General features: G+C 41.0%; 1 protein-coding gene and 1 non-coding gene across 2 annotated transcripts; both read left to right on the plus strand.

Moving 5' to 3' along the window:
• Positions 1-559: 559 nt before the first annotated feature.
• LOC106648541 (FK506-binding protein 2) lies at positions 560-27613 on the plus strand. Its single transcript, XM_014365492.2, has 4 exons — positions 560-1001; positions 24034-24197; positions 25626-25738; positions 26254-27613. Exons 1-4 carry the CDS (start codon positions 823-825, stop codon positions 26440-26442), a joined length of 645 nt encoding a protein of 214 aa, XP_014220978.1. The 5' UTR covers positions 560-822; the 3' UTR covers positions 26443-27613.
• Positions 18388-18521, plus strand: LOC111693909. The gene has a single exon (XR_002763527.1). It is a non-coding gene; the product is annotated as a U11 spliceosomal RNA (small nuclear RNA).
• Positions 27614-27668: the final 55 nt, after the last annotated feature.

A 27668-nucleotide genomic window follows, 5' to 3' on the forward strand; every position in this document is an offset into this window, starting at 1 on the left:
CGATCATCGCGACGATGACGATGAACCAGTCTAATGTAACGCGCGAGTACGGAAGGCAATCTAAAGCTCTATCTCTCTGGCTCCGAAATTCAAAAGTCCGAAAAAAGCTCTCCATATGGCCGAGATGTGGCGATTTTGCATTCTGCAGCGCAGCATCAGCGGCGCGTCATTAAACCTCGCGCACCGCCACGTATACAGGCATTTTGCACGCGCTCGAGACCTACATATTCGCGCAGCGAGCGTATATATAATAATATTGCACACGAACATCGGAGCAGCAGCAGCAGTGAGAGAGAGAGAGGAAAAGAGGAGAGAGAGAGAGAGAAAGAGAGACGAAGAGCGCTCGGCGTCGGCGCAGAGGGCCAATGAGACGGCGCAATGTGGCTCGACGTGTACTATACACCACTACCTCCTCCTCTTGCGCTCGCTGCTCGCGCGTAAAGGTCGTCATCCTCCGCCGTCGTCGTCGTCGGCGGCTACGCGCAGCAGCGGCAGCAGCACGTTGGTGGAAGCCGCCTGGGTGTTCTCTCTCTCGCGCTACGCCAGTGCCTCCGACGATGCTCGTGCAGTAGTGCTTCGTTCGAGCTCGAGTACGTCGCGTCGAAGCTCTCCTCTTCTCTCTCTATATATAGATAGATAAATACACGTTGAACGTATAAACACACACGAACCAAAGTTATCTTATTTTATTTTTTATTTGACACGAGAACAAAAAAGCTGTGCTTTTGAAAGCTGCTCCGTTTCGCGCCGGCCACGTTTTTATTTTTCGTTTTTTTTTCTTTTGATTTCTTTTTGATCTAAAAGAAAAGAAGATATAAAACGATGATCGCCAAATTCTTTGTGCTTTTCGCGATGTGCTGGGCCGCTACGTGGGCGGCGCAGGAGCTCAAGGTCGAGAAGGTCTACGTGCCCGAGGTGTGCGACGTCAAGTCGAAGAAGGGCGACCAGCTGACGATGCACTACACCGGCACGCTCGACAACGGCAGCAAGTTCGATTCGAGGTCAGTGGCTCCTCTTCTTCTTCTTTTATATTTGGTTGCTTCGCGACTCCTTTTCTGCGAGCGTATAATGACACACAACCGGTTTGTGTGTATGCCCCGGCCGCGAAGTGAATCGGGAGAGAGAGAAAGATGTGTATAATACACATGCTGCTGCGCCTGCTATAATGCTATACATGCTATATAAAATACACCGGCGGAGTGAAGGGTTCTCTCGGTTCGGCAGTAAAGTTTTAAAAATAGCGCCCGCGCTGACTCGCGCACGCTGGAGCATACGAGAAGTGAGCTTATTTTTCCAGACGGAAACACTGAATTATAATAGCGAAGCGGCACATGGGACGTGAGCGCGAATAGATATCGTTATCTCGCGGACGTACTACTACAATATATTATTGTATAGCCACGAGCGACGTTTCGTACATACGATATAACCGCCATATGGAACCGAGCTAAAAGTTCGCACGAGCGTGCGAAAGAGATTTTCTCTCCATGAGCTGCCCGACGAACAAAAGGAAAATACATAAACGTATTATAAATGTGTACGATAAAACGACGTTGAACGATGAAGCTCGAAATCATTGCCAACCATATGCTGTAGTCTTGCGTGTCGTGTGCTTAGCGGCATTTATTCGAGACGATCGTGCGCGATGGCAATTTATGCGAATCATTATTACGCGTGTGGGAGGAGGTGGATGGTAGTCAGTGTGTCATTGCTAATCAGCCAAGCATATGTAACAATTTCCAATCGGTGCCATACTTTGTTTATTATTATAGGCTTTCGATGCGATTGCGACGGCGCGACGCACGTGCAATTACGTGCGTGTATTTTTAATTCGCCGCCGTATGAAATGTATAAAACGTATTATATATCTAGGTACGCGTCACTGTCTTGTAATCTAACAGATCTCATCGCAGATGCTTACACGATTACTTATATATTATTGTCGTTTGTTTTATTTCATTTTTTTTTTTTTTTTATTGCCAGTGAAAGTCTTGTTTTTGCTGCGCGGCGCGTTAAACTTTTATATTTATCACACGAGTCTACGTAGCTGCTGTGCGAACTTGAAATGAAAGTGCCTCGACTCGATTATGCTTTTTTCTCTCTCTCTCTCAGGCGCGCGCGAAAGAATGAAAAAGTCGTTCATTTATGATAATTCGCAGAGTCACGGTATAAGAGTCTCTTAAGTGGGTAAACATAGCAGCGATGCGCGCGGATAGTTTATAAGACTTCCAGAAGTGGGATTTAAGAAATCGAGTCGAGCGCGAGATTTGTTTTTTTTTGTCGTCGTCGTTGTCGTCTACTTTAGTTTCGAGAAGATAGATTATGTATATCGGAGCAGCAGCAGACGACAAAGTCGTCGCGCGATCGGCGCGCAAAACGACGGATGAGACAAGAGAAAGTTTAACGATCACTGATATAATTTTCATCGTAAGCGTGTAACATACGAAACTTGAGAAAATTCTTTGGTCGATAAAACTAACTGCCCTAATATAACAGCTCGTATCGAGTTCCAATGCTCTTGTCAATAATGCAGAGTGCAATTACACGCGATTCGTTCTCATAGCCGAGCGCGATCTCGAGGTAATAAATCGATCCTCGATGTTCTCGCGATTACCCGAAACACACACAAGGTCCTGTACTTACTGAATAATTACATCAGTGTCTCGCGCCGGCCACGAGTGGTTATCGAGAGAGGTCTACGTCCCGGCGAGGGGGCGATGGTCCCTACTACGCGCACAAGTATTAAATGTATACATCGAATGACGCTAAGTACTTACGTAAACGCGCGTACATACAAAGTGCCTATACGAGCTTCGAGTGTATGTGTAAACGGAGAAAGACGAAGGCGCAGCCAAGCAAGAGCGCAACGAGAGTTCAAGTGTACGTGACGCCGAATTGTTGCTCGCGGCCAACGTCGCTAGCGCCGTTATATCGCCTCATACAATATATATATATATGGTATATAGAGTACCGTTAATTTTCAGCAGTGGAGATAATACCGAGCGCACCAGATGTATGTCAATTGGCCGGCGGCGGCGGCGGTGAAGGTGGCTTTCTCGCGAGTACGTGCGAAAAGAAAAACAAAACCGCCGAAATATTTCGAGTGGAGCTGTTTGTATGTGTGTGTGTTTGGACCGATCGTTATTGTATCGTTGCGAAAGATCTTAGAGCGTCGTATTATGCTTATCATATATATAGCGCGGAGATGAGTTTTTGCGTCCAAGACTTTTCTCGCTCGACGAGTCTTCCTGCTGCTTTTGTCTTTGTGCGTATATATGTAAAACGTGTCCTTTTTTACTCACTCACTCTTGGCGAGCAACGCAGCATTATCATCATGTATTCGATGCTCGTTCATTTATTCGTTTCTTCTTCTTCTTCTTCTTTTTTATTCCGCCATTACTCGAGGCTGCTTCTTACTGCATACGCGTTAATGCACATCTCTCTCTCTCTCTCTCTCTCTTTCGAGTTTATAATGTGTACAGCAAGTGCAGTAGCAGCAGCAACTCGTGTCGCATTATTGTGAGAACGTATGCAGTAGCAGCAGGCGAGACTGCGAGTGAGAAGTAAAAAGAAAGGAAAGGAGAAGCTGCGGATCGCTAAGAATGCAGCTGCAGCTATATGTACACGAGTGACGAGTTTTTTATTTCTCATTCTGCTTACGTACTCGCGTCGCTTGCGCGTGTGCGTGTGCATCATCGCGAGGCAAGAATTAAACGAGTTACCAGGAATATTCAAGTATAAACGTACAGTCGAGTATATAAGGTACGCTGTATATGCGAATGGGATATTAATTTGTGAATTCACTCGCGAAGATGTCGCGGAATAAAATTGCCAATCGATCGTGCGACGTACGCCGCAGCGTAGTAGAAGCTTACGAGTCGATTCCGATTCAAATAGCACGCGCCCGAGCCGTGGACGAGATAGAAACGAGCGGATCGATACATCAGGATTCGGCTTTTCCTCCCGGTGTGCAGGCAGCTGCAATCCCGAAAAGGATGGAAATGAAAAGGCAATATAGCAGATCGGAAATAAGAGAGAGAGCAATGAAAAATCTTTAATAGCTTTCTCGTATATTATATATCATTTCTTGTGTGACCCCCAGTGGTGTGTCCGGACGCGACGAAGGAAAGGCACGATCTAGCATTAGGTATACGTTATAGTATACAAGTTGTTTACTGCCAGAAGCAGTTCATTCCAAGGACGAAGCTCCGCTGCCTGAGATTCAATTAAAATTCATGAAAGTATACATCTTTCAAGAGAGTCGATCGCTCGAGCTTAATTCAGCGCGCACCGAGCTTGCGCGCGTTTTCATAATCAACTCGCCGAGGAGAAAGACAAATAATGCAATTTCTAATCGAAACTGGACCAATAATACATTAACTTCGGAGTTGCAGCGCGGCTGCCTGCCATTGTAATATAGAGCAGCGTATAGCGCAGCGCAGAGAGATACTCGTTATACCGTTTAAACATGCAGCAACGTATTGGAAACCCAGAGAGAGCGCATGATAGAGAGAGAGAGAGAGAGAGAGAGAGAGAGAGAGAGAGGAGCAACCACCACCGCCGCACTGGCACACGCGGCACTAGCAGCAGCAAAACAGGCAATTTGCAACTTGCTGCTGCTACAATAGCTTATACTGCTCTACTCCCTGTTGTATAACCCCTGCCATGAACGTACGTAGCTCGTGTTGTTGCTGTCTCTTACCACCGCGTGCATCTCCTCTCGCACTGTCATGCATATATGCACGTACGCCCGAGTGCGAAGGAAAACGGGTGAGGGCAGAATGTATGCATTTGTATAGTGACATCGTTGTCTTTTGTGTGCGGCGGCCCTTAACCGCCTGGGGAAAATTGACTCGGAGAGTCCAAGCGCTCCCGACGACGACCATCGCTTCTTATACTTACATCCGGCGTGTGTAAGCAGTGTGCGGTCGGTACGTAGGTTGAAAAATTCGATTCACCCAAGGGTTCAGGTGCGCTATCTGTACTATTTTCAATATTAATACCGCATACGTGTTTTTACGCTTGTATCTCTCTCTCTACCCCTGCCTGCGCGAACTCGTGCGTTGCAAATTTACCTGCTGCTGGCTGCAAAAAGCCGCAGATACATACGCTGCAAGCTCGGTATTGTATATAATACGTAACTGCTGCGAGAGAGCTTGCGGGGGTTGCTGCTGGCTGCCAGTATTATAAGTGAGCTGTAGCTATACAAGATGATAAACTGACACTCGAGCCTCGCGCGGTCTACGGTTCAGATTTTCCGAAGGGAGAACGTACTTTTTTTTGTTTTGTTATCTTCTCGTCGTTTAAATATTCACTCTCGTGTATCGTGTATAACCGCGAGCGTCATTGTTTCGGGCGCTTTACCGTGGGGGGAATTATAAGCGGTTTTAATTGTACAACGACAAAACAAGAGGGAAAAGAATCGACGACAAAGAGACGACAAAAAATATTTGTCATCTTTTCTCTTTTCCATGGACTATTTTTTTGTGAAATGCATAATTGCTCTAGCAGATACAAAAGACACTCGATCGTAGCCTGTACTTTAATGATGAGTTTCGATTCTCGATCTAATTGCGTGCATTATCGTATGCAAGTAGGGCCAAAAACGATCGCGCTCCGTCGTAAATTCGTGATTCCATTCGCGAAATATTCCACGTCTGCATAATTGTATCCGAGATATGTATTAACGATTGGATTGGAAAAAGTAAATTACGACACGAGCCATTCCTCGTTTTTGAAAGCGATCGATATGATACCTCATCTCGCTTGGTACGAAAGGATAATAATGCATACGAATGTGTATACTTTCGTTAATTAGCTTTTAACCGTCGTTTGCAAAGACATTTTTACGATTCGAGTTAATTTGAGCTTTTGATTGTTACACTGTTTGATATCAGAAGTGTAAATTACATCGACAATAGTCGTGTCGCAGCGAATGACTTGATTTTGGATAGCTTAATAATTAATGATTGATGTTCACAATAGCTTAATTAACAATTATCATTAATCGGTTGTAGATATTATTCTGCTAAAATTAAGTTACAAATATTTATTGTATTTCATTTGATCTGAAAATTACAATTTAACAGCTTCAAAAAATGTAGACCAGTTTTCAACCACCTTAAGTACTTCACTACTAGATGGCGAGTACCTTTACCTGTAAATCTGCTAGTGGCAAAGTAGAAATAAGTGTATATAAAACAAAGCAAGGTTTCAACGACTTGTACATTTTTATAATATGTGTTTGAATTTAAATAAAGCGATTTTATTTACCTTACGATGCATTATCATGAATCCAAGACTAACTCAGTATATCCAAGATTTAATTTTTCGCCCAAGTAGAAAAATGAAAATCCAAAAAAGCCAACGAATTCGCACACTCGCGTGCGTGCTTTTAATTAAAATCTTATTGTTTCGTTAAGTCGGGATCGCACCTCGCTCTCGTACAGACACTTCGTCATTCAACAAGTCGAAAGTTCCACCTATATGTATATGCACGCGGGTTGCTTTAAGAGCTCGTACCGGAGAGTCGAGCAGCTTTCCCCGAGCCCTTTTCGAGGCAGCTTCGCGATTGCTTTTCGTCAATTTACATGCTCCGGCGTCGAAGGCGCATTAGCATGTTCTTTTTCTTCTCGAGTGCGGTGCGCGCGATCGTGAGTGCCCAAAACCGAGTAGATGTGTATAAGTGCAGGTCGACATCATCGGTAATTCAATTTCGTATACGATGTATTCGTACGCGAAGGTTACGTATCGATTAAATATTCATTATGTAATCAAGAAAACAGCTAATCGGATAAAATCGATAACGATATTACGAGATGAGAAAGGATTAAAAAATTAACATCCACATTCCAGCGGATCTTCGCGTCGATCGTGAAGGTGACCCTGAGATTACGAATGAAAGAATGAAAAAAGAGGAGTCCTTGAAGATGACGGGGGAAACTCGTTTCTATAAAGGACGAGATTTTATATAGTGGCACGACTAAAATAAAAGCTTCGAAAGAGCTTAGATTAATATCCAGGACAGAAATGTATTATGCACGTAGCTTTCAAGGCTCAGACGTGATCACAGTAAATTTCATACAACCTTTTCGATCAATCGGCAATTACATCTTGCAGACATACATTTTGTAAGCGAGTATTTAAAAGTCTTCTTACAATAGATCTTGCGATATATTCATAAACACGTTCGGCTACGAAATATTCCGTTGAACCAATAAATTTTTACTCGTGCATCGAAGCTTAAAAAAAAAAAAAAAAATAAAAAAAATATTACGTTACTCCGAAAAGCTTGGCTGCACCGCTACGATATAATACTGCGAGTCTCGACGCTTTTATTATGTATTCCAAGTGCGTACACGGCGCACTACACTACCGTGCCAGCGAACGATGACACGCGTGCGTGATCCTTGTATAAAAAAAAATAAACGCGGCGGGCTTGCTTCGTGGTGTATCCGAGTCGAGCGTAGCTACTGTCCTGACACCGCAGAAATTGTCACGCATTTTTTTTTCTTTTTGCATTGGGCGTGGAGGCGAAGATTTTGTATTTATATCGCAAACAAATTCCTCGCTTTTCTCTAAATTAAAGAATGCAAAAAAGAGTATGTACAAAAAAACATCGCTACCAACTTTGCCGAAGGTAGAAAACCGGGCGCGCTGGTCGGAGGGAATCTTTCACCATCCCCGAGCGCTCTAGCTAGCAACAAGACAAAAAAAGTAATCAAGCTGAGCTTGCGATCCGCTTGTTGAGATTCAGCTCACCGGCGGACGGGGGCGGCCGGTTGTGTGCTTGGGTGTGTGCTTTTGCTGCGCACAGAGCTTTAATTGCTCTTTGCGGGTAGAGCTCGGCACGCTGCTGCTGCTCGCTGCAAGCTCCTCAAACATCACAAAGAAACTCTCTCTCTCTCTCTCTCTCTCGTGCTACTGAAATGTAAGACTTTACCCCGCTACTGCTCTCCCTATCTCTCTCTTTGGCTGTACACACCGCTAATTAACAATGCACTTATTCGCAAGGCCTTATTTCGCCTCGCTTGCTTTAACCCCGAAAAATCGTGGCGAAATTTACTTAACGAATCGCCGCACGCTTGAAAGTCAGACGCGCCGCAATCGCTTACCGCGCCAATTATGGTACAGCAATTTTTTTCATCGATTTATCTTCAATTATGATACCGCTGCATTTTGAAATTATTCTCGAGCGGTAAAGACTGAAGCAAATACTTTTAACGTTCAGTATTGATACGAGTAGAACGTGACGGATGTGTTCAACATTACTAATGGTAGATTAAGCAAAAAGCGGTCGACTTTTAAATTGTTTGTCGTTTCAATCAAAATTAGACCAGTTCTCAACCACTTTAATTACCTACTGCTAGATGGCGAGGTTCTATATTTGTAAATCTGCAAGTGGTAAAGTAAAAATAACTGTATAAGTCAAAGCGCGGTTTGCTTTAGTTATGCAATCCTACGTTGTTGATGACAGCAATTGATAATAATGTGTTAATTTTAAGTTATAAAAAATTACAAACAACTATTGAAAGTATGTTTAAGAGTTTTTTTCGCACGAATTTTAAATAGTTATTATAATATCTTATAAGTATCTAAAGAAAAAAACGTTGTACAAATTAATAATTTCTTTCCTCCCATGGTACAAATTCTTGCCATTCAACCCGTGGTTCATATAGAAGGCAATCATTTTGTGTTTGTAATATTTTTTCTTTATATTGTGTTGTTCATCCTCGTAAGACATGATATTTTTAATTGTAGGGAATCGCTTGAGGTGTTCGTTGCTATAAAAATGACCTAAGTCATTTAAGCAAAACAACCTTTGGCGTGGCAAGTCTTTGCTGCCCAGAGTTTGCAAAGCCAAAAATTAAAAACTTATTAGTTGGCGCGCGCTTCATATCACTAGTTGTTTAAAAAAGTGCTTTCGTTCAGTGGTATGCTTTCAATCGTTGGGTGGGTGATTCTACTTTAATTTTTTGGAATTCATATCTCAAGTTGAAATTAAAATTACCAATGACTTACAAATATAAACATTTAAGCAAACGCCACTTTTAACCCAAGTAAAAAAATTTTATAAAGTTTTTATAAAATCGATTTTATAAAATTATCGCGGCATAAACTTTATAAAAACTTTATAAAAAGTTTTTCGTTAAAAAACGTTATTTTTAACAAAAAAGGTTCCTGGAACCCGATGGTTCCGGTAAAAAAATTTGAAAATTTTTTTTTTGAATTCCTTGTCAAATTTTAATAAATTTTTACCGTTTCAAAAGTTCGATTTAAGCTTTCTAGCTCATTCTAGAGCATAACAAAGATTTCCATGTATAGCGATTTATAAAACTGATTATTAATTAAAATTAATTTAAAAACAGAAGAAAATGTTACACTTTTGACTCACATATGCCCAGCTCCGATAGCCATTCTATATCCAAGAAATTTTTCGTTGACCAGAAAACTATAGACATAAAATGTTGAACATTTCTACCCGAGTATCGGTTTAGTAAATTTCGGTCGAACCCACCGATTAGTAACTGAAATTATATTGGATGCGATACGATGGTATTTTACACGCGTACTACAAGAGCCTGTAAAAATATCACTCGAAATGAAATAATACAAACGTACACTTTCACATTCGTTTCACGCTCGCGATCGATTTCGAAAAAAAAAAATATTTCTCTGAATTTTTATATCGACGATACACTTTGTTTCAATTATAACATGTATGCATCAGCGGCGCCTGCTTCCTCTTAAAATGCAAACATTTTACGATGCAGGATGTCTGCACGTTATTTTTCTCCTTTTTTTTTATCATCATTTCTCGTTATTAAGAAAAGAGTAATATCGGAACTTTCTTGCGCGAGCCGCGATGGCAAGTGCACAGCGAGTTACCTGTGTGTGTGTATGAGTGCGTTGTAGTTCGTCGTCGTCGTCGAGCTCGCGGGAAAAACTTTCACCTCGCGCTCGCGTATACTTACACACATACACACACACTCACGAAGCTGTCAAGCATGTGACAAAAATATGTACCCGCGGGCGAGCAGAATGAGAAAAAAAGTGTCCTATCCCCCCGACTGCTGCTGCCATTGTGAGCTCGTTTCCAACGCGCACTTTTTTTCATCGCCGTTATTATTGCAAAGTGCACGACACCGGTTCTTTTTTTCTTCTCCTTCTAATTTTTACGGCCACGCGCGTATACTCACCTGAAATTTAATGAACAGTCGTATAATATCCAGAGCCTTAGAGCTCGAGCGCGTATACACAGTTTGACGACTAAGCCACGAGTTTCTGGAAAGAAGAAAATGATAACGAGAAACCAGAGCTCTGGGTGGAATGAGCAAATTTTCTCGATATATATTATACCGTTATTACTCGGGGAATCGGACTCGCTAGTCGAGCTTTTGCGAAAGGCGCAAATTTTACTATTCACCTGGGCGCTCCTCTGAGCGTGTATATGTGTGTGTGTGTGTGTGTGTGTGTGTGTGTGTGTGTGTGTGTGTGGCTTTCCCAGGCAGTAAACTCAACTTATACTCGTTCAGTTTCCCTTGCGCGCAAGTAGTTATATTAAATTTGTATTTTTATTGGATTTTCTTGAGGGGGGGCAATGATTCGAGGATTCATTTAGAAAAAAAAACGAGCTCGCTCGAGACGTAACTATATAGTAATGATACATTTCCCCAACTTTTTCTCCTCTCTCGCGCGTACTTTGGAAGAAATTATTTCTTTTTTTTTTGCAATAAACTTTACTCTAGTATTCTCGTCGCCTATCCGACCGAGAAAAAAAGTAGGTACCTTTTTTGATCGGCAGAAAGGCACAAAAAAAAATAAGTAAGAAGGGTACTGAAAGCGACCGCAAGCTCGAGCGTAAATTTCCTGTTCGCGAATAAGAATGTAAAAAAAAAAATTGAACGTATGTGTATAACCGACTTCATCTTACTCCAAAGCGGAACATATCGAAAGTTGCGAGATTTATTCTTAGCCCCGAAATTATGACCGAACGACGATATTCTACGCGGAGTCCGCAATCACCCCGTTTGTCACGCACACACACTGCACTATCCACTGCACAGATACAGCCAAAAGAAAGATAAAGAAAGAAAGAGAGAGAGAGAGAGAGAAAGAGAGAAAATAAATTTAAAAAAGTTTCGCGATCGCGACACGAGTTTTATATGCGCGCTCGCGAGCTTTTTTTGTGTGCGCACCGTGATTAGTCGCAAGCTCGACCGCTCCGTCTGTGTCCGTACAAGCCGCAATCAACACGCGCGTGCACTCGTGCGCGTGTGATCAAATTTCGCGCTGTCTTTTCTTCTTTCGCTCGCCAGCGCTATATACAGCGCTTATATACACGAAGCGAGAGTATCCAAGGAGACGCTGAAGTTGTCGGCAAGAAGCAATCACCCCTTTTGCTGCTGCTACTTCGGTCAGACACAGTGGCTGGGCTGTTTCTTTCGCGAGTTTTCCTTTCGATTTGAGTGCTCACCAGGCCGTTCATAAAGCGATTTGGTTTTCTCGAAAGCATCGCCTTGGGCTACCCTTCTCTGTACTACAGCGGTAGCTCTCTATACATCTTCGATCTCTCTCTCTTCCTCTATTTGACTATAAACTCCTTTCTACCTATAGGTATATATATAAAATAGCCCCGCGCACATACGTTTCACTCTTTGGCTTTTAAACTTTCCGAGATGAAGAGCTTCGTTTCTAGTTTACTGCTGTAGATATATATATCGCTCGTATATACATTTATAGGCGCTGTATCGATCCCCGCACGAGCTATATATTATATGCAGTAAACACACAACGCGCAGTGCACAAAGTTCTTCGTACTGTACACGGCAGAAGTGAATAATAATTAATAAATTAATTAACAGTTCCAATATCGTAACGTGTATATAAACACGCGCGCGCAGTGCAGCGCCTAACCGATCAATTTAATGTTGCCGCGCAAACAAGGCCGTAATCACTTAAAACAATTGACTTTTCGCGTTCGATACATAAGTGGTAGTAGTAGTAGTAGTAGACGACGAATCGAATGTGATGATAATAATAATCGTATCTATATACACCGAAAATTTATCATCTCTTGAGATTATGATTTTTCTTTGCTTCTCAAACCCGGACGTTAATCTTTTATCGCTCGGTACTTTCCCCGCTCGTGCACACATTCGATATATTCATAATCGACTCCCGGGGTTTTTACCGTTTTTATACGTACGATTTTTTTTCTCTCTTTTACTATATATACTATTCGACCGGCGTGTTCGTAACGCCGCGCATACGGCTTATAACGCAATAGAAAGGACGCGAGCGTTTACTTTCGTTGCGAGAGATGGTACATTATGTATTTGCACGTGCTGCGTTGGGATCATGCATACATACACAAATATAGATATGATACGAGCTCGCTTTCTAATTTCTCTCTCTCCGCTGCGAGCTGTGTATGAATGGGAAGATCCTGAAAATTATATAACTATTAACGAGCGCGGGAAATCGCTGACGGAGCTCTAGGCTCAGCTGTGTGTGCACACGAGAGAGGATCGACGACCGACCGCGTGATAAATCTTTTGCCGCGCAACACAATGGGGACGACGCGTGGAAGGCCGTGTTCAACTTGTGCGGGTGTGTGTGTGTGTGTGTGCTCGCTATTTTCCAACAAAAGATTGATTCTCGTGCCTTTTTACACGTAGAGGTGGTGAAAAATATTGTCTAACGCCTATAGTCGCGCAAGCTCTCTCGTTTTTCGATGGTGTGCGGTATCGAGTACACGCACCGCCGATGACTAACTAAAATTGAGTTTTTTTTGTATACGCAACGCAGCTCCTGGTTATAAACAATAAGTAAGAGAGTCGTGTGTATAGCACGAAAAAATATGCGCTTATATCGGCTGCGCGTAGCCGAAAGCCATTTCGTGTTTCACACGCGCGACGCGACGGGGCGGAGGAAATATTACAACGCAGCTTCTGATACTCGATGGAACAAAAAAAAAACCCAACAACAACGACGACGGCGACATCAACAAAGAGTTATAGATTTAGCTCCACGCAGGGCGTTATATCGATCATACTCGGTTTTCAACGATATTACATACGCATCGACACGAGTGTGTACGTACCAGCTAGATATGTGATAAATCAAACCGAAGCTCGGCTCATTTCAATCCCTTTTTTTTTATTCTTTAAATAAGAAATCGCAAGAGAATACATTACAAATTATTGATCACGGCTATTGACGAAAATTCCGCAATTTGGCCTCGGTATTCATTCGTATAATACGCGCGACTCGCATGCCCAAGAGTCGTATCAATTTCACTCTGGCGGACAGTCATATTTGTTGCGTTATATAACACCGCGCGCGTAACCTTTTGTGGCCATTCATTATCGCGCGGGACGCGACCGATTGTAATATTCGCGAGGCGCAAAATTACCAAATGAATTTCGTCCCTCCCGTCCCCAAAAGTTTTCGATTAATATACACCTGCGAGGGGTCATTCATCACGCGGCGAATTTCGAAATTCGTGGGGCTAATTTTCGGAAAAAACCCAGAAAGGAGACGTGTCTCCTCTGTCAGCGGTGTAAATTTTTCGACTCGTCACGTTTCCGCTTGCGAAAAGTCAGCCCTTTCTTGTCCCCCCCCCACGGGAGAGGCAAGACCCTCATTAAGCAGCGAGCTAGAGAGATTTTTTTCCCTTTGCGTAAATACACGTGCGCGTCGCGGGAGAAGCTCGAAATCCGCGGAGGTCGTCTACGGGGTCGTAGACAAGTTTTACTTCTTTTTTTTTCTGCCTACTCGGTTCGAATTAAAGAAATTGCATCGAATTTTTTGGAACTCGTGCATGAAACTGAGCATTTAACATATAATCGTGCGCGGCGAACGCGGATCGTTGACCTGGATTTTTTAACGAAGTTTATTTAACGCCACGCTTGTACATTTTTCAACTTCGAAAAAAAATGAAAAAATCAAGTATCCGCGAAAAAACAAATGAAAGTATAGAATTTCCAAATTAAAAAGGGAGAAAAAAGATGAAAAAACAATCAAACAAAAGTGCTCTACCTAGGAAAGCTTTATCGTTTTTTTACTTTGTGCATAATGAATCACCGCGTGCGCGCCAGTCCGCTTTTGACTTTGCGAGAAATTGAAAACACAGTTTTTTCATTCCAATCAGGATGATGCTCATGCGCAGGGAAAATTTTCGAAAAAACAGCCCAGCCCACAAGTGAAAATTTTGTTTGAATGTCCTGTTTGTGTGAATGTGTGTGTGCCGCGCAATTACAAGAGAAATTTATTTTACTCTACTGCAGCGCGCGCACAAAAGAATGGCAAATATTCTGTGCGTCATCTTTTTAATTAAGCCTCGTAATCACGGTGGGCTGGCACACACACGCACGCACAGAACGAAAGTTGTATTAAAAATTTTTATTTTTTCATTTTATGTTTTATTCCTACCTGGATCTTACTACTCCTTTCTGTGTAATGCGAGCCCAGGATGAATGAAACGTTTTATCACACGCAGTCAAAGTAAATGCATTACAGCAAAAGAAAAAGCTTTATCATTTTTGAGAGTTATCTTTACTAATTATTTTCTCTTTTTAAAATGCAGCGTGAAACGCGTACTCATGAAGTAGAATATCCCGTTTTTTTTTTAATTTTTCAATCAACGCTGGAAATATATATTCCACGGAAAAATGAGAAATTACTTTTCTAAATACTCATTTTATTTTTCAACGTGTCACGTGAGCACAAATGAAATGAGAAAAAAAAGCACGAGAGATCACGTGTCTCACAAAGAAATCCGCGTTCACTCAGTGACAGCGTAACACGAGCAAGAGAAGAAAAGTCACATCAACATTGAAAACGCAATATGGTTTTACTAATCATGAAAAACCGCTGCCAATGTATTGGCAAGTAGCTTCCTCATACTTTTTTTTTAACTTAAAAATAATTTGAAAATATTAATATCATCTTTCTAATTACGAAAGCGAAACGAAAGCGCCTCTCAGCTTTATCGGGTATCTCAAACAAACAATGCAAAAAAAAAAAATTTTTTTCTTAAATAGAAAAAAAAACGTTACGTTTATCGATAAATGAATTTTTCTGGCTTCGTCCCTATGTCATAACGAAAAAAATAAGCCCTCCCCCGTCACGATACGTGCTACCGTTATCAAGGAATCACTCTACACAGCCATACAGCCGCATACACCCACATACATTCCAAAATGTGTCAAAAATTCGATCTAGTATATAGAAATATCATTAAATATATCCTACGATAATTATATACGAAAGCCTAAATGTATCCCATCACAAAACTTCCTATATGAGGGAGCAAAAGGAAGAAAACGACAATTTCCCGCAAAAAAAATTTTTCCCGTAAAAAAAAATTTTTAAAAATCGAAAAAAAAATTTTTTTTCTTCGTTTATCGCTAAATACAATTTTCTGGCTTCATCCTTACATCATAACGAACAAAAAAAGCCCTCCCCCGTCACGATACGTGCTACCGTTATCGAGGAATCACTCTACACAGACATAAAAAAATTTCCAAAAATTTTTAAAAATCGAAAAAAAATTTTTTTTTCTTCCTTTATCGCTAAATACAATTTTCTGGCTTCATCCTTACATAATAACGAACAAAATAAGCCAAACCCCGTCACGATACGTGCTACCGTTATCGAGGAATCACTCTACACAGACATACAGCCGCACACACACACACACACACACACATACATACCAACATGTGTCAGAAATTCGATCTAGTATATAGAAATATCATTAAATATACCCTACGATTACTCTATAAAAAAGCCGAAATGGAGCCCATCACAAAGCTTCCTCTATGAGGAAGCAAAAAATTGCCGAAGCTATACAGTTTTGCTAGAATTTAATTAGGTACTTGTATAACCAAGAATTACATTCATTTATATCAAGTTCGTTATGCACAGAGTAAATCATCTCAAGGCGAGGCATTGACTATTGTTTCAATAGTGGTATTGCGCACATTGTATACCGAGTTCCAATTACTTTCAATTGAGAACATAAAACCGTTTTATTAATTATCAGGAGGGCATCGAGTGATTTATAGCAACTTTTCGTTCATTTTATTTCAACGAAAAGCGAGTGCTCTACGAGTCGAGCTCTTTCTCACCTTTTGATTCATAAACCCGTGTACGGCTCTCGCCAAAGAGCACACAAGGTCAATCTTTTGCACGCGCGTATCGCACGGTATATAGTGTAAGCCACGATGTACAGAAAAAGGGATTTTCTAGCGGTAAAACGCAGCCAGCTGCACGCGGGGATAACTTAGAAATGCAAATGTTTGCGGGTTTAAGATGTAGGGGGAGAACAGTTGCAGTTTTGCGATACACTTCTAGGCATCTATATAGCACCTACGTCTCCGGACGTATGGAAATTTAACCACGGAGCATGCATATACATATAGGCTCGAAGGGAGAAAACTGAATCATACATATATATGCCTCCTGTGTATGTGTGTGTGTGTGAGTACTACATTTCCGAGCAAGGGGAAAGCGCAGCCCGCGCGTATAGATATATACTCGCTATGCGATTTGAGAAATTACTTTGGGATGGAGCTTTAATGTTTGATATATGTATGCCTTCAAGTAGTGCCGAGCTTTTGACTTTTAACGATTCTCTCTCTCTCTCATGCTGAGAGTTTGATGACATATCCTGCGAGAGATTCACCATCCACTTCTTTCCCTATTCATAGCGTATGCGAATATATATCTGTGTATACACTTGCTCGGTAGAAATTGGCAAAGTTTTAATTACGATCTCTCATGCACGCGACTCTCTCTCTCAGATCGATGAATTAATTAAACATTTCTTTATTTTCGTTTGTTTCAGGTAAGATATATGAATGAAATCAACTTACTGCTGCTGTGGCAGCTCGTTCGTCTCGCCGATTTCTACGTCTACGTTAAGGTATTCTCAGCGAATTGTTACAAGGGGACAGCGCGTGTAACGAGATAGACAGCTGATTTTTTCATATCGAAAAGTTTTTTTCCTTGCTACGAGTTCGAAGTGTTGAAAAGTTTTTGACGATAAGAAAAGAAAAATTTCACTCGGTAAATTAATGAAAGATTCGTCTTTGCGGTCGGGCGCGACCACTTTGAATTCAAGCGGCGTGTCGCGCGCGTCCCTGTGGCTTCGCTCGTCGCTCGACCTAATATAATAACAGTTCCGTACACGATCTATATAATCCCGCTGCGATCGAGTTATCCCTGTAATCAGATAATATTCATTAGGAATCGTTGGTCTCATAACTTTGGCCCAACGGTGGGGGGACGGAAAAAAACGTGCCTCGAATTTCACAGCTATATTTTTATTTACCGCCGTCGTTGCGGCCGCGAAAGTTTATTACGAAAATTATTTGTAACGAATAAGAAAGATTTATGGTTAAACAGATATCTGTCATATTTTTTTCAATTTTGTCGCCAAGGTAGTTTAAACGAGAGAAAAAAAAAGTTTTTTGCGGTTGAAAACTTTAAAAACGAGTATTTTATGAGCAAAAATTCTTAAATAAAGCAGCAACAGCAGCGCGAGCTGTCTTCTTCGCGCTGCGGCTCTAGTTCGAAGCAAAATACTCTTGGAGAGAAAAAAGAATCGCGAGAGAGGAAGAAGGAGCGAACTATCGGAAAAAGTTGAGTGTTGAGATGTTGGACTGCAAGTATCGTAAAAAAAAGAAAAATACATCGGTCAAAAGATATATATCCGACTTTTTTTCTCGCTCTTTAATTTTTCTGTCGCGCGTATATCGCATTGGGACAAAGCCTCGCAAAATTATGGGTACGATAAATAATATTTTTTTCTCACATTGTCAAAACGTTTAAATTAATCAAAAAAAAACTTTTCATCGACTTGCGAGCGAAATGTTCTCCTCCGTCTTTATTAAAAGCGCAAAAAAAAAAAATAGAACGCTAATTGCAAAATCACAAAACTTTGTATTTTTTCAAAGTACCAGAGCTAACACAGAGCAGCAGCGGCTAGCGGCGTAGAAAGAGGAGAATAAAGTTTTGCGAGCGCGATGTACAGATGTAAAAGAAAAAAAAACTTTTAAAATACTCGTTTTTGGTTTCGCGTAAAAAGGAAGTTACTCTAAACACGATGTTTTGTGCACGATTCATAATGCGTCTAATTGCTCGAATATATGACACCGTTTATTAAAAAAGTTCATTAACTACGCTAAAAAAAATCCCCACCTCGAGCGTAACGTATCTTTTTCAATTCCCCGCGCAGCGAAAAACCCACTAGTCATCTGGTGTCTTTCAACTTCGTCGACGCCCCACCACGCGGCGCGGAAGCGACGAAATCGAGCCTACAAACGACCTGTGGCCGAGGCGCTACTTCAGCGCAGACACCGGCACGCTCGAGCTAATAAAAAGGGTACTCGCCACTTCAATGGCGCGTTGGGGCACACACGTGCTCCAGCGGGGTATGGCCATCAAGACATACCCAGTATGTAATTTTTGAGAACGAGAGGCTGTTAGCTGCCACACGCACTGACGCCTCCCGCCCAGAAATCAAGTCAAAATCATATAGTATAAAAAAGTCATTGCCGTGTGTTCATTCGACGCGGCAAGTGATATCGCTGGAACACACGATGCTAATAACAAGATGCTGTCCGAGTGGGTTGGTCGGTTTTATGCGCGTAGCAGTGGTGGGTAGTTAAAGGTCACATTCCCGCGGGTGGCGACGCGCCGGAAACGCGCCTGGATTTCCCAAGCGGGAAGTCTCTGTGTGCATGTGTGTGTGAGTGTGTATGCAACCTATGCGTATTCCCGAGCTCTATGAAATATGCAAGGCCCGTAATGCCGGTCGTTTTGGCCGCGTAATTCGCCGTTGTGTTGTCATACTACTACTGCTGCCGCTGCTGTCCGGGCGAGTATAGGCGGAATATATGTATGCAGGCGAACGAACAGGTAATACACCGCGTGCACACAAACGATCGATTTCTAGCCCTGCGAATGTTCGCGTTTGACGTGTTTACGAGAGGCCGATCGGTTTTCGGTGTGACACGCTCGTCGTCTGTGGTTCGGAAGCTGCAAGTACACATATATAGATATCTCTCTTATTTTTTATTACTGCTGAAAAGGGAGCTAACAATCGACGACGGAGGAGGGCGGGGAGGCGGTGCTTTTACGGCGGGGCTATATCGCAATTGACGCGAATGAAAATTCAAATATAATTCGTAAAACTTATACTTTATCCGCTCGTACAACGTCGATGGTAAATTCCCTCATAAATATCAAATCCTCCCCGAGCTCGCATACACAGACAGCAGCCCGGCAGCGAACATTCAATTTCAAAGCACACACATTTTTTTTATTACACGATAAAGCTCGCTCGTATGTAAGCTCTTGAGGGCATCACACACAGCCAGAGAGAAAGAGAGAGAGAGAGAGAGAGCTCAAAGCTTTAAAACGTGCGATAACTACCTGCTTTAGCCCTCTGTTTTCTGCGCATACGCTCTTGCTCTCGGCATCAGCAGAAGGCGGTTGAAAAAGCAGCAGCAACTTTCTCTATGGCTCGTGTGGGTGTGTGTGCTTGCTTCTTTTCTTGTGCCAGTTTTTATGAGAGCTGCGAGCTTCTGCCTTTCGACGCGGCGCGCATATGCTCTCTCGCTGATTCTTCGGCGATAAATCAAATATTCATAAATTATGCCGTGTGTTTACACGCGCGTGTCTGGGCTTAGCCCCGCCGAGAAAATCCCGTATATGTGTCTTCGGGGGTCTTTGTTGCAACCAATTTCTGCGCGAGTCGTCGTGCAGCGTTGCGAGAATTTAATATCTGATAAAACTGCCGATCAATTGTATGAAACTCGGACGGGTAAGATTTCACGAGGAATAGTTCGTCAAGCATTTTTATTTCAACGGGAACATTGTAAACAGTGGCTTTGGTAGAGATGCTCAACATTCATTGTGGCCCTATTATGGTCATAAAACAATCATGAAAAATATTGACAATTTTTTCAATACAAATACGATAAAAATATTAAATATGTTTGAAAATTTTCAATATTAAATGAATTTTAAATTACCTAAAAATGATGATTTAAAAGTTTCAACAAATTTCGAGCAACTTTCAACCACTTCAAATACGATAATGTCACTTTAAGCTTCTTGCCACTAAATGGTGAGTACTTTTATCTGTAAATTTGCAAGTGGCAAAATCAAAATAATTGTATAAAAATCCAGGTAATTTTATAAAAGTAAATTCAATGTACCCGTTAATAAGTCCCAAGCACGATTGAAAGTCAAACCTAACGTGTTATTCAGGCACCTTTGAGATCACGATCGGTGCAAAGATCAGAAAAAAAAGGTTAATCTGAGTCAAATCACGACTCGCACAAGTAAAAGAAAGAATGAAAATTTTTTGAACGAAAGCGAGACGTAACGAAGTTCAAAGTAATATTCTCAAGCCCAGCAGCGTAGAGGTCGTACCTCAAACTCATTTCACCGAGTTCTGATGCAATTTTCAAAGCAGCCGAAAAAGCACCGTGAATAAAGAATCCCTCTCTCTTCCTCGTAGCGGAGAGGAAAAATAGCAAGTTTACTGCGAGTGTGCTGCAAGCTCGAAAATTGCCATTAAGAGGACACGTAGAGGCCCGGTACTGGCGGGGTTTAAAGGAGAAGATTACGAAGCTCGTCTAGTATACACTTACACATACACACACATATACGTGTATATAGCGCGACGAGACTCGTGAATATCTTATGAATGCATATGAGCCTGCCACTCGTGTGCCGCCGCTAGGCTATGTTTGTGCGCGAATATTACACGCGATATGTCGCAGCTAGGCCACCTACTACCTACCTACTGGCCCTCTTATGCACGTGATAACACACGCCTAAGCGAGTGCCCCCGTGAAGAGATCGTGTCTCACCCGTTTTTTTTTTCTTTTTTTTTTGCTCTTCTCGTACATTTATCATGTCACTTGTGCAGACGTAATTCACTGTGTTTCTCATTTTTCGCCAAATCGTGTAGTTTTGCTTAACCATACGATTGGGGCGTGGTATTATCATCTATATTTTTTTGTCGCGCGCAATCTGTCGCGTCGTTGAAATCTGTAGAATGGTAAAAAATAGACGATTGCCGCGCCATTTGCCGCGCAAATATTTATTACAGAGAAAACCCTCGGATCATTTTTCAATGTATTACGTAAACCAAAAAATACACTCTAAAAACACTTTTCACCCGCTACTTTCACAATCATTCTTTAATAAAAAAAAGAAGAGGGAGAAGGGGGTCAAAAATTCATCCTTTCGTACCCACGTTCGTGCTGCTTTTCTTTGCAAGCCTAGAGGGTCATTTTTCTCCGCGCTTCGCTATATAAAAGAGGAAGAACAAGTGTACCACCCAACACAATGTCTCAGCTTTATATACCTCTTTCTCTCTCTCTATCTTTTGAGACCTGGCATCAAAGAAAAACGTTGGCTGCTCATGATCACACGCTGGAAGCGCCCGATACACTCGAAAATCGCCGATCAAAGCAATGTGTACATACGCGGAGAGAAAGAGATAGACGCATTTATTTATCTTCTATATATATTGAGAAAAAGAAAAAAAGGGAAAAAAGAAATAAAATAAAGTGTCGATTCGAGGGAATATAGATTGACTTTTTTGTCGCTGAAAATATCTTTGTTTTATTGCGCGCAGTCGATATATGACAGTTTTTTTTTTGCATACGCGTATACCCATGCACTTGGAACATAATCTCATATTCATATTCATATACACAAGAGCTATAACATACGTGGCACGAAGCAGCTTTGGCCTTTCTCTCCGAGTACATGGCTTCTTTCTATCGAAGAAAACGTTGCCGAGGCACATTTAAATATTATAGACTCGAGGGATAAGATGTTAACTTTGATATGGTAACGAATCGCTGTGTATATATGTATGGAGATCGAGAAAAAAAGAGCGGGACAGAGAGAGACGACGACCGATCGAAATAAAGGCTGTACAGAGTTTTCTTTGATATAACATCGACGAGCCGATCTTTTATAATGTATTCCTCAGCGCTCGACTATTCTCTAGCGAATTTCAAAAGAACCTCCTCTTGCTCTTCATCTTTTTTTTGTCTCTCTGTTTTGCGATATATATAAATTTTTTAACAATTTGCAAGTATTTTGCTCTTTGTGTCTGGGCCGCATTACTCACACCGGATCGTTCTGCGTTGCAAAATCGACGAGCTTTGTGCGTATACTATGCCCTATCTCGATGAAAATTCGCATCCCTCTGTTTGTATGTAGTCCGTTATAGCCGCGTTGAAAACAAAAAAAAACAAGTATAACCGAGGATTCTTTGACTAATTGTCGCGGAGCGCAAAAACAAAGCAACGTCGGTATAAACAAGAAAGAGATACGCTCGTGGCCGTTCAGCGATATAATGAAAAATGATTGGCGCGATAAAAAATAGAGGTACTGCTCTCGTACACTCCGCCACTTCTGTATCCTTAATTACGACGAATAGCACGCGTATTTCTGGTACGATATATCGAATACCTCTATCGAGCCAAATACGCTCGTAAGTTTCAAACGAGATTTGTGTTTTACTATTTGCGATCGAAGATTATTGCCTCCTATGTATGGCAAGTTGAACCAAAATAGAAAAAAAAAGAAAAGATGAGTGACGTATACGCGGGGAATGCAAAGTTTCCCGGTGCGATATCTTATATTATATTCGTGCCAGACAGGCAGAGAGCCGACCTGGGCAAAGGAGACGTACACACGAAAAAAAAAATCGAGCGAGTATAGTCGCGCAAAAAATTTAATAAAAAGCAGTTGGAGGCAGCTCGCGAGCTGCTGCTGCTGTTGGCGGGTGGCACGTCGCGCACACGACCCAAAATTTACACATGTGCCAAGCGAGCAGAGAGATTACCTATTTTGCGTAATATTAAGAGAGAGAGAAAAAAAGGGAGGTAAATCGTGCGAAAAGGATGTAATTTTAATCGATTGACATTTTCACCCGGAAATATAGCTGCACACAGGAGAAATTGAAAAAATAGTCGTACTAGGCGTTATTCGATTTGCGCGCGCGCGCGAGAGAGCGAGCGTAGTTCGATGAAAAATGCGCGCGCCTCTATTAGAAATTCACAACACATTCTTGACACACGAGCGAGCGATCGACTGGCATACAGGCGCCGCGGCTGAAGGAATTCAAATCGAGCGCGTCGATCTCGTGCGTACGAGCATAGAGAAGGAAATAAATAGGGAAAAAAATATTTGACACATTATCGTGCGATGATGCCTGAACGCATTCGAACATTATTATTTTTTTTTTTTTTTTCAAAGTTTTTGACGGGGGAAAATATCCGTTTTTCAAGAGTTTGTAAATTTGTTTTTATTATAAAAAAAAATTATTCAAAAAAGCTCTTTGAGCCTTTACTCGACGTTCGCGCCATTTATATAATAAAATACGATATTATGAAATATTACACTGTCAATGTCGTGAATAAAATTATACGATTGAAACATGCACAGCCTCCGAAAAATACTTTGAACTTAATATTGCAAACAGAAGAAACCATGTTTATGTTTGATGATCTACGCACGTAATATTCGCTGTCACTGCCAATTTTGGTCGTGTGTTTACGATTTGATTACCCCTCGCCACCTTGTGTGTAAACTGCAACAAGGGTTATTACGCCGAACACTAGGTGGCGAGAGGTAATCAAATCGTAAACACACTATCAAAATAGATAAGTATGATACATATTCAGCTACTTGTCAAAATAGCTCATATCATGCAAAAAGCACGCAAAACGTTCATAAGCGATCTCCGACGAATTCCATTACAACCGACCTCGTTCTCTTTTTTTTCCCCGCAATCAAATACAATTCGATTGCAAATGATGAAGTGAAAATAGCGGTTCGCTCGATCGCAGACGACGACGACGAGAACGATAGTTTCCACTTGCCAACAGCTCGAATATATATATCCGCTGCACCGAAACCAGTCGAACGAATAGCAATCGATGTTTTTAATGATTTTTTTTTTGTTCTCTCGTTTCATGTGCGCAGTTTGGACAGAGACACCCCGTTCACATTCCAATTGGGCGTCGGTCAAGTGATCCGCGGCTGGGACGAGGGCCTCCTCGACATGTGCGTCACCGAAAAGAGAAAGCTCACCATTCCGCCTCAGCTCGGCTACGGCGATCGCGGAGCCGGTAATGTCATCCCTGGAGGTAAGCCAATGCATCAACTATACTATATAAACTCGCGCGTGTTTTTCAACTATGTATATAGGATGTAAGCCAATTAATGCCTCTCGAACCTTTCAAATAATTATAACACAGCTCAGCGCTGCACCGTTGTAAAGCTCGGCGAGAAAAAGCTTTTAACCGGTAAAACGAGTTCGATTCAAAAAATTTTTTTTTCGTTATTCGCCCGGGGAAAATGCTATATCCGTCGTCGCATTATGGTAATACCCCCTTTCATCTCTTCAACTGTTATCTTCGATAATAACGCGTGATGCCGCTGTTACGGCTGAGCCCGGAAATGAATGAAAATCGAGCTGCGAAAGACCCGAAACGAGAATGTATGCGTTAAATATAATCTTCAACAACAGGTATTCCACCTATTCGTACGGAATGGAACTATAATAATATGCAACGAGGGGCGAGCAAAAAATAATTATGCTTACGCGGAGCTTCTCGAGCGTGGCGGGAAATAAATATCAAAATAATTAAGTCAGTTTTATTTCATTAGCAGTTCAATGAACCCACGGACAAAAGCTTTTCGTAATTCCTCGGATTATCTTCTTTTTTCTTTACTACTACTACTATTATTACAATTGTAAATTGGCCCCCCTCCACCCGTCCGGCGCTTAAGCTTTATGACTTTTCACTCGCGTCCTATAGTTATGGGAAATTTGAACGAATAATTATGATCGTGAGGGTCGAGCTGTGCGGTATCGGAGAAAATTAAAGAACGAATCGCGCGCGAGCGGCTTTTAAACGAGCGAAATCCAGCTCGCTGCGGTTCGCGAGGTCGAAAATTACGCCGGTTTACATTGTGTTGCGAGAGGCTCTCTCTGGCGCGCGCGCGGGAGCTGATAATCGATAAGGCACCTCGTTATTATGAATTCTGCCCTTTATCCAGCGGAGCTTTTGCGGTATTTACATTACCCCTCTCGCGTGCTTTTAAAGCTATAATAGCCAAGTTTATAGAATTATTTCAATGATTGAAAATTTAAAGTCTTGTAAATTATAAGATAATTTTACAAATGTATTCGCGAACTATTCATAAGCTCATACAAAAGATGAAAAATTCAAAATTTTGAGCAACAGATTATTCTGCTCTATTCTTTGTATTATAAAAAAGTCCTTTTGTTTAGGGCGTCTGTTATTATCTCAAAAGTAGCTATCGACAGAAAATGCGTCGATTGTACAAAAAGATTCCAGAAAAAGGGCTTGTTTACTCGGTATAGAGCATTTGCAAAATTGTCCGCGTGTATACCTGCGCTTCCGAAACTGTTCACAAGCTCATCTCTATATCTTTTTCGCTCTTTTCTCTTTTAGCACGTAAAAAAATTTTCAGACCGATTAAATGCTTTTGACTCAGAGATTCTTTACCTTATTTTATTTTTTTTTTTTTCGTTTGCAATTTTTCAGGAGCCACCCTGCACTTCGAGGTCGAACTTATCAATATTAGCGACTCGCCCCCGAACGCCAACGTATTCAAGGAAATTGACTCCGACAGCGACAATCAATTGTCTCGTGAGGAGGTGAGCTTAATGGCAAGGATCCTTCTTTCTATTTTATTACAAATGGGGTCAAACAGGTGTAGGTGTAGATTTATTGATCGATGGTGTAATAGTAGCATCGATTGGAAAATTTGTGACTGTGCTAAATCATGAGTAAATACTGAATTACGGAATTAACACGTCGGATTGCTCGTGTAATAAATTTAGTTTTCGACTCTCGAATTATTTCTGATTCAGTTTGTAAATCTGGCCAATATTTGCATTAAACTTCTGAATTTGTATTATTTGCATGTACGTAGTTGTTTCGATGTATATTTAACATGACTTTTGCACATTTTAAAAATACTCACTCTGCCTGACCCTAAAAATTTTAAAATGAAAGAAAGATCGGTCAATTTATGTACTATTAAAAAGAAAATAACACAACTATTATGTACTAACATACCTCGATTAAATTCTCATCAATATAACTAATCCACGAAAAATTTGGAGGAAACCATCACTTAACCGTCGAATTTATTTTCAACCCATTAAAGGTTAGCGAATACCTGAGGAAGCAGATGGTCGAGGCCGAGCAGACGGGCGCCGGCGAGAGCGAAGAGATGAAAAAGATGCTGGCCGATCACGACAAACTCGTTGAGGAGATTTTCCAGCACGAGGACAAGGACAAGAACGGCTTCATCTCGCACGACGAGTTCAGCGGGCCCAAGCACGACGAGCTCTGAATGCCGCCGACGAGAAATAAACATTTTCAAAAAATTTCATTCATCCTACAAAAAAAGACACAAACAGACATACAAAAACAGCACACGAATCTATGATGTTACGAAGGACTCGACAAATTTTAGAGATATAACAGAGTGCAAGTGATTAATTAATTAAGGTTTTTGATGGTGAAATAAAAGTGTTTGATATCATTGTTAGGAATCATTGTTAATGTGACGGAGACTACTTTCGTTTGGTTAAGAAAATTTCGCATTGTTAAGATACGTGCGCATATCTCGTAATCGATGACTTACTCTTCATTTTTTTTCACACTTTGTATGATAAACGAGAGAAATTCAGAGAGCGAATTTTATTGAAGATTTAAAGAAAAAAAAACTATCGACTTTTATACATATGACATGCAAACATTTTAACACAGTTTAAAAGACACTTACGGTGTGCACAGTGATCCCGATATATTCTCCGATGTGAAGTGACTCTCATTTTGCGTGCAAGTAAAGTAATAAACGTACGAAAGAAAAAACGAGTACAAGGTTGCGAATGAATTTTTTTACTACAATATACATAAATATACTATGATTGATATATTGTATGTGGATATGTGCGTGTTCGATTATTGCTAAAAGAAGAAAAAACAAAGAAGAAAATATGGGAAACAAATTTTACGAGCGAAATGATTCTATGCTACATGAAATGAGTGAGAGTGTTTTTACTTATTTTTTTTTTTATAAATTTTATCCCTTGAAAATTCGTTAATGAGATTAACCGTTTTTTCTCAACTTTGACCAGAAAGCATTCAATGCAGCGACAATTTGTAAAGTTGAAACTTTTTATACGATACTCATGTAAAATTTTTATTGCAAGAGATGTTTTTAATTGGATAAAATAAATCAAATGAAATATTTATAGAAATTATAAACTTACTTGTTGTACATCTCCGTTCCTTTATAAGCTTTATATTCTCCATATATTATACGATGTCGTTCGATCCTCAGCAATTCGATTTTAATAATGAATAATTTTATACATTTGAAAATCAAGTTGAAAGTTGACTGAAGTAAGCATTAACATCACACTAGTTGCTAGTATTATTAATGTAAAATTAATAACTTTTATTTTCACATTATATTGTATGTTGTTAAAGTTGAACAAAGGTCAATAATAAATCGTGCGTCTCTAGCACATTTTGTTATAAAAAAAAATTCTCTACTGATTCATTTTTTAC

The sequence above is a fragment of the Trichogramma pretiosum genome, unplaced genomic scaffold (assembly GCF_000599845.2).
Source record: "Trichogramma pretiosum strain Unisexual culture from Peru unplaced genomic scaffold, Tpre_2.0 scaffold10, whole genome shotgun sequence".
NCBI lineage: Eukaryota > Metazoa > Arthropoda > Insecta > Hymenoptera > Trichogrammatidae > Trichogramma > Trichogramma pretiosum.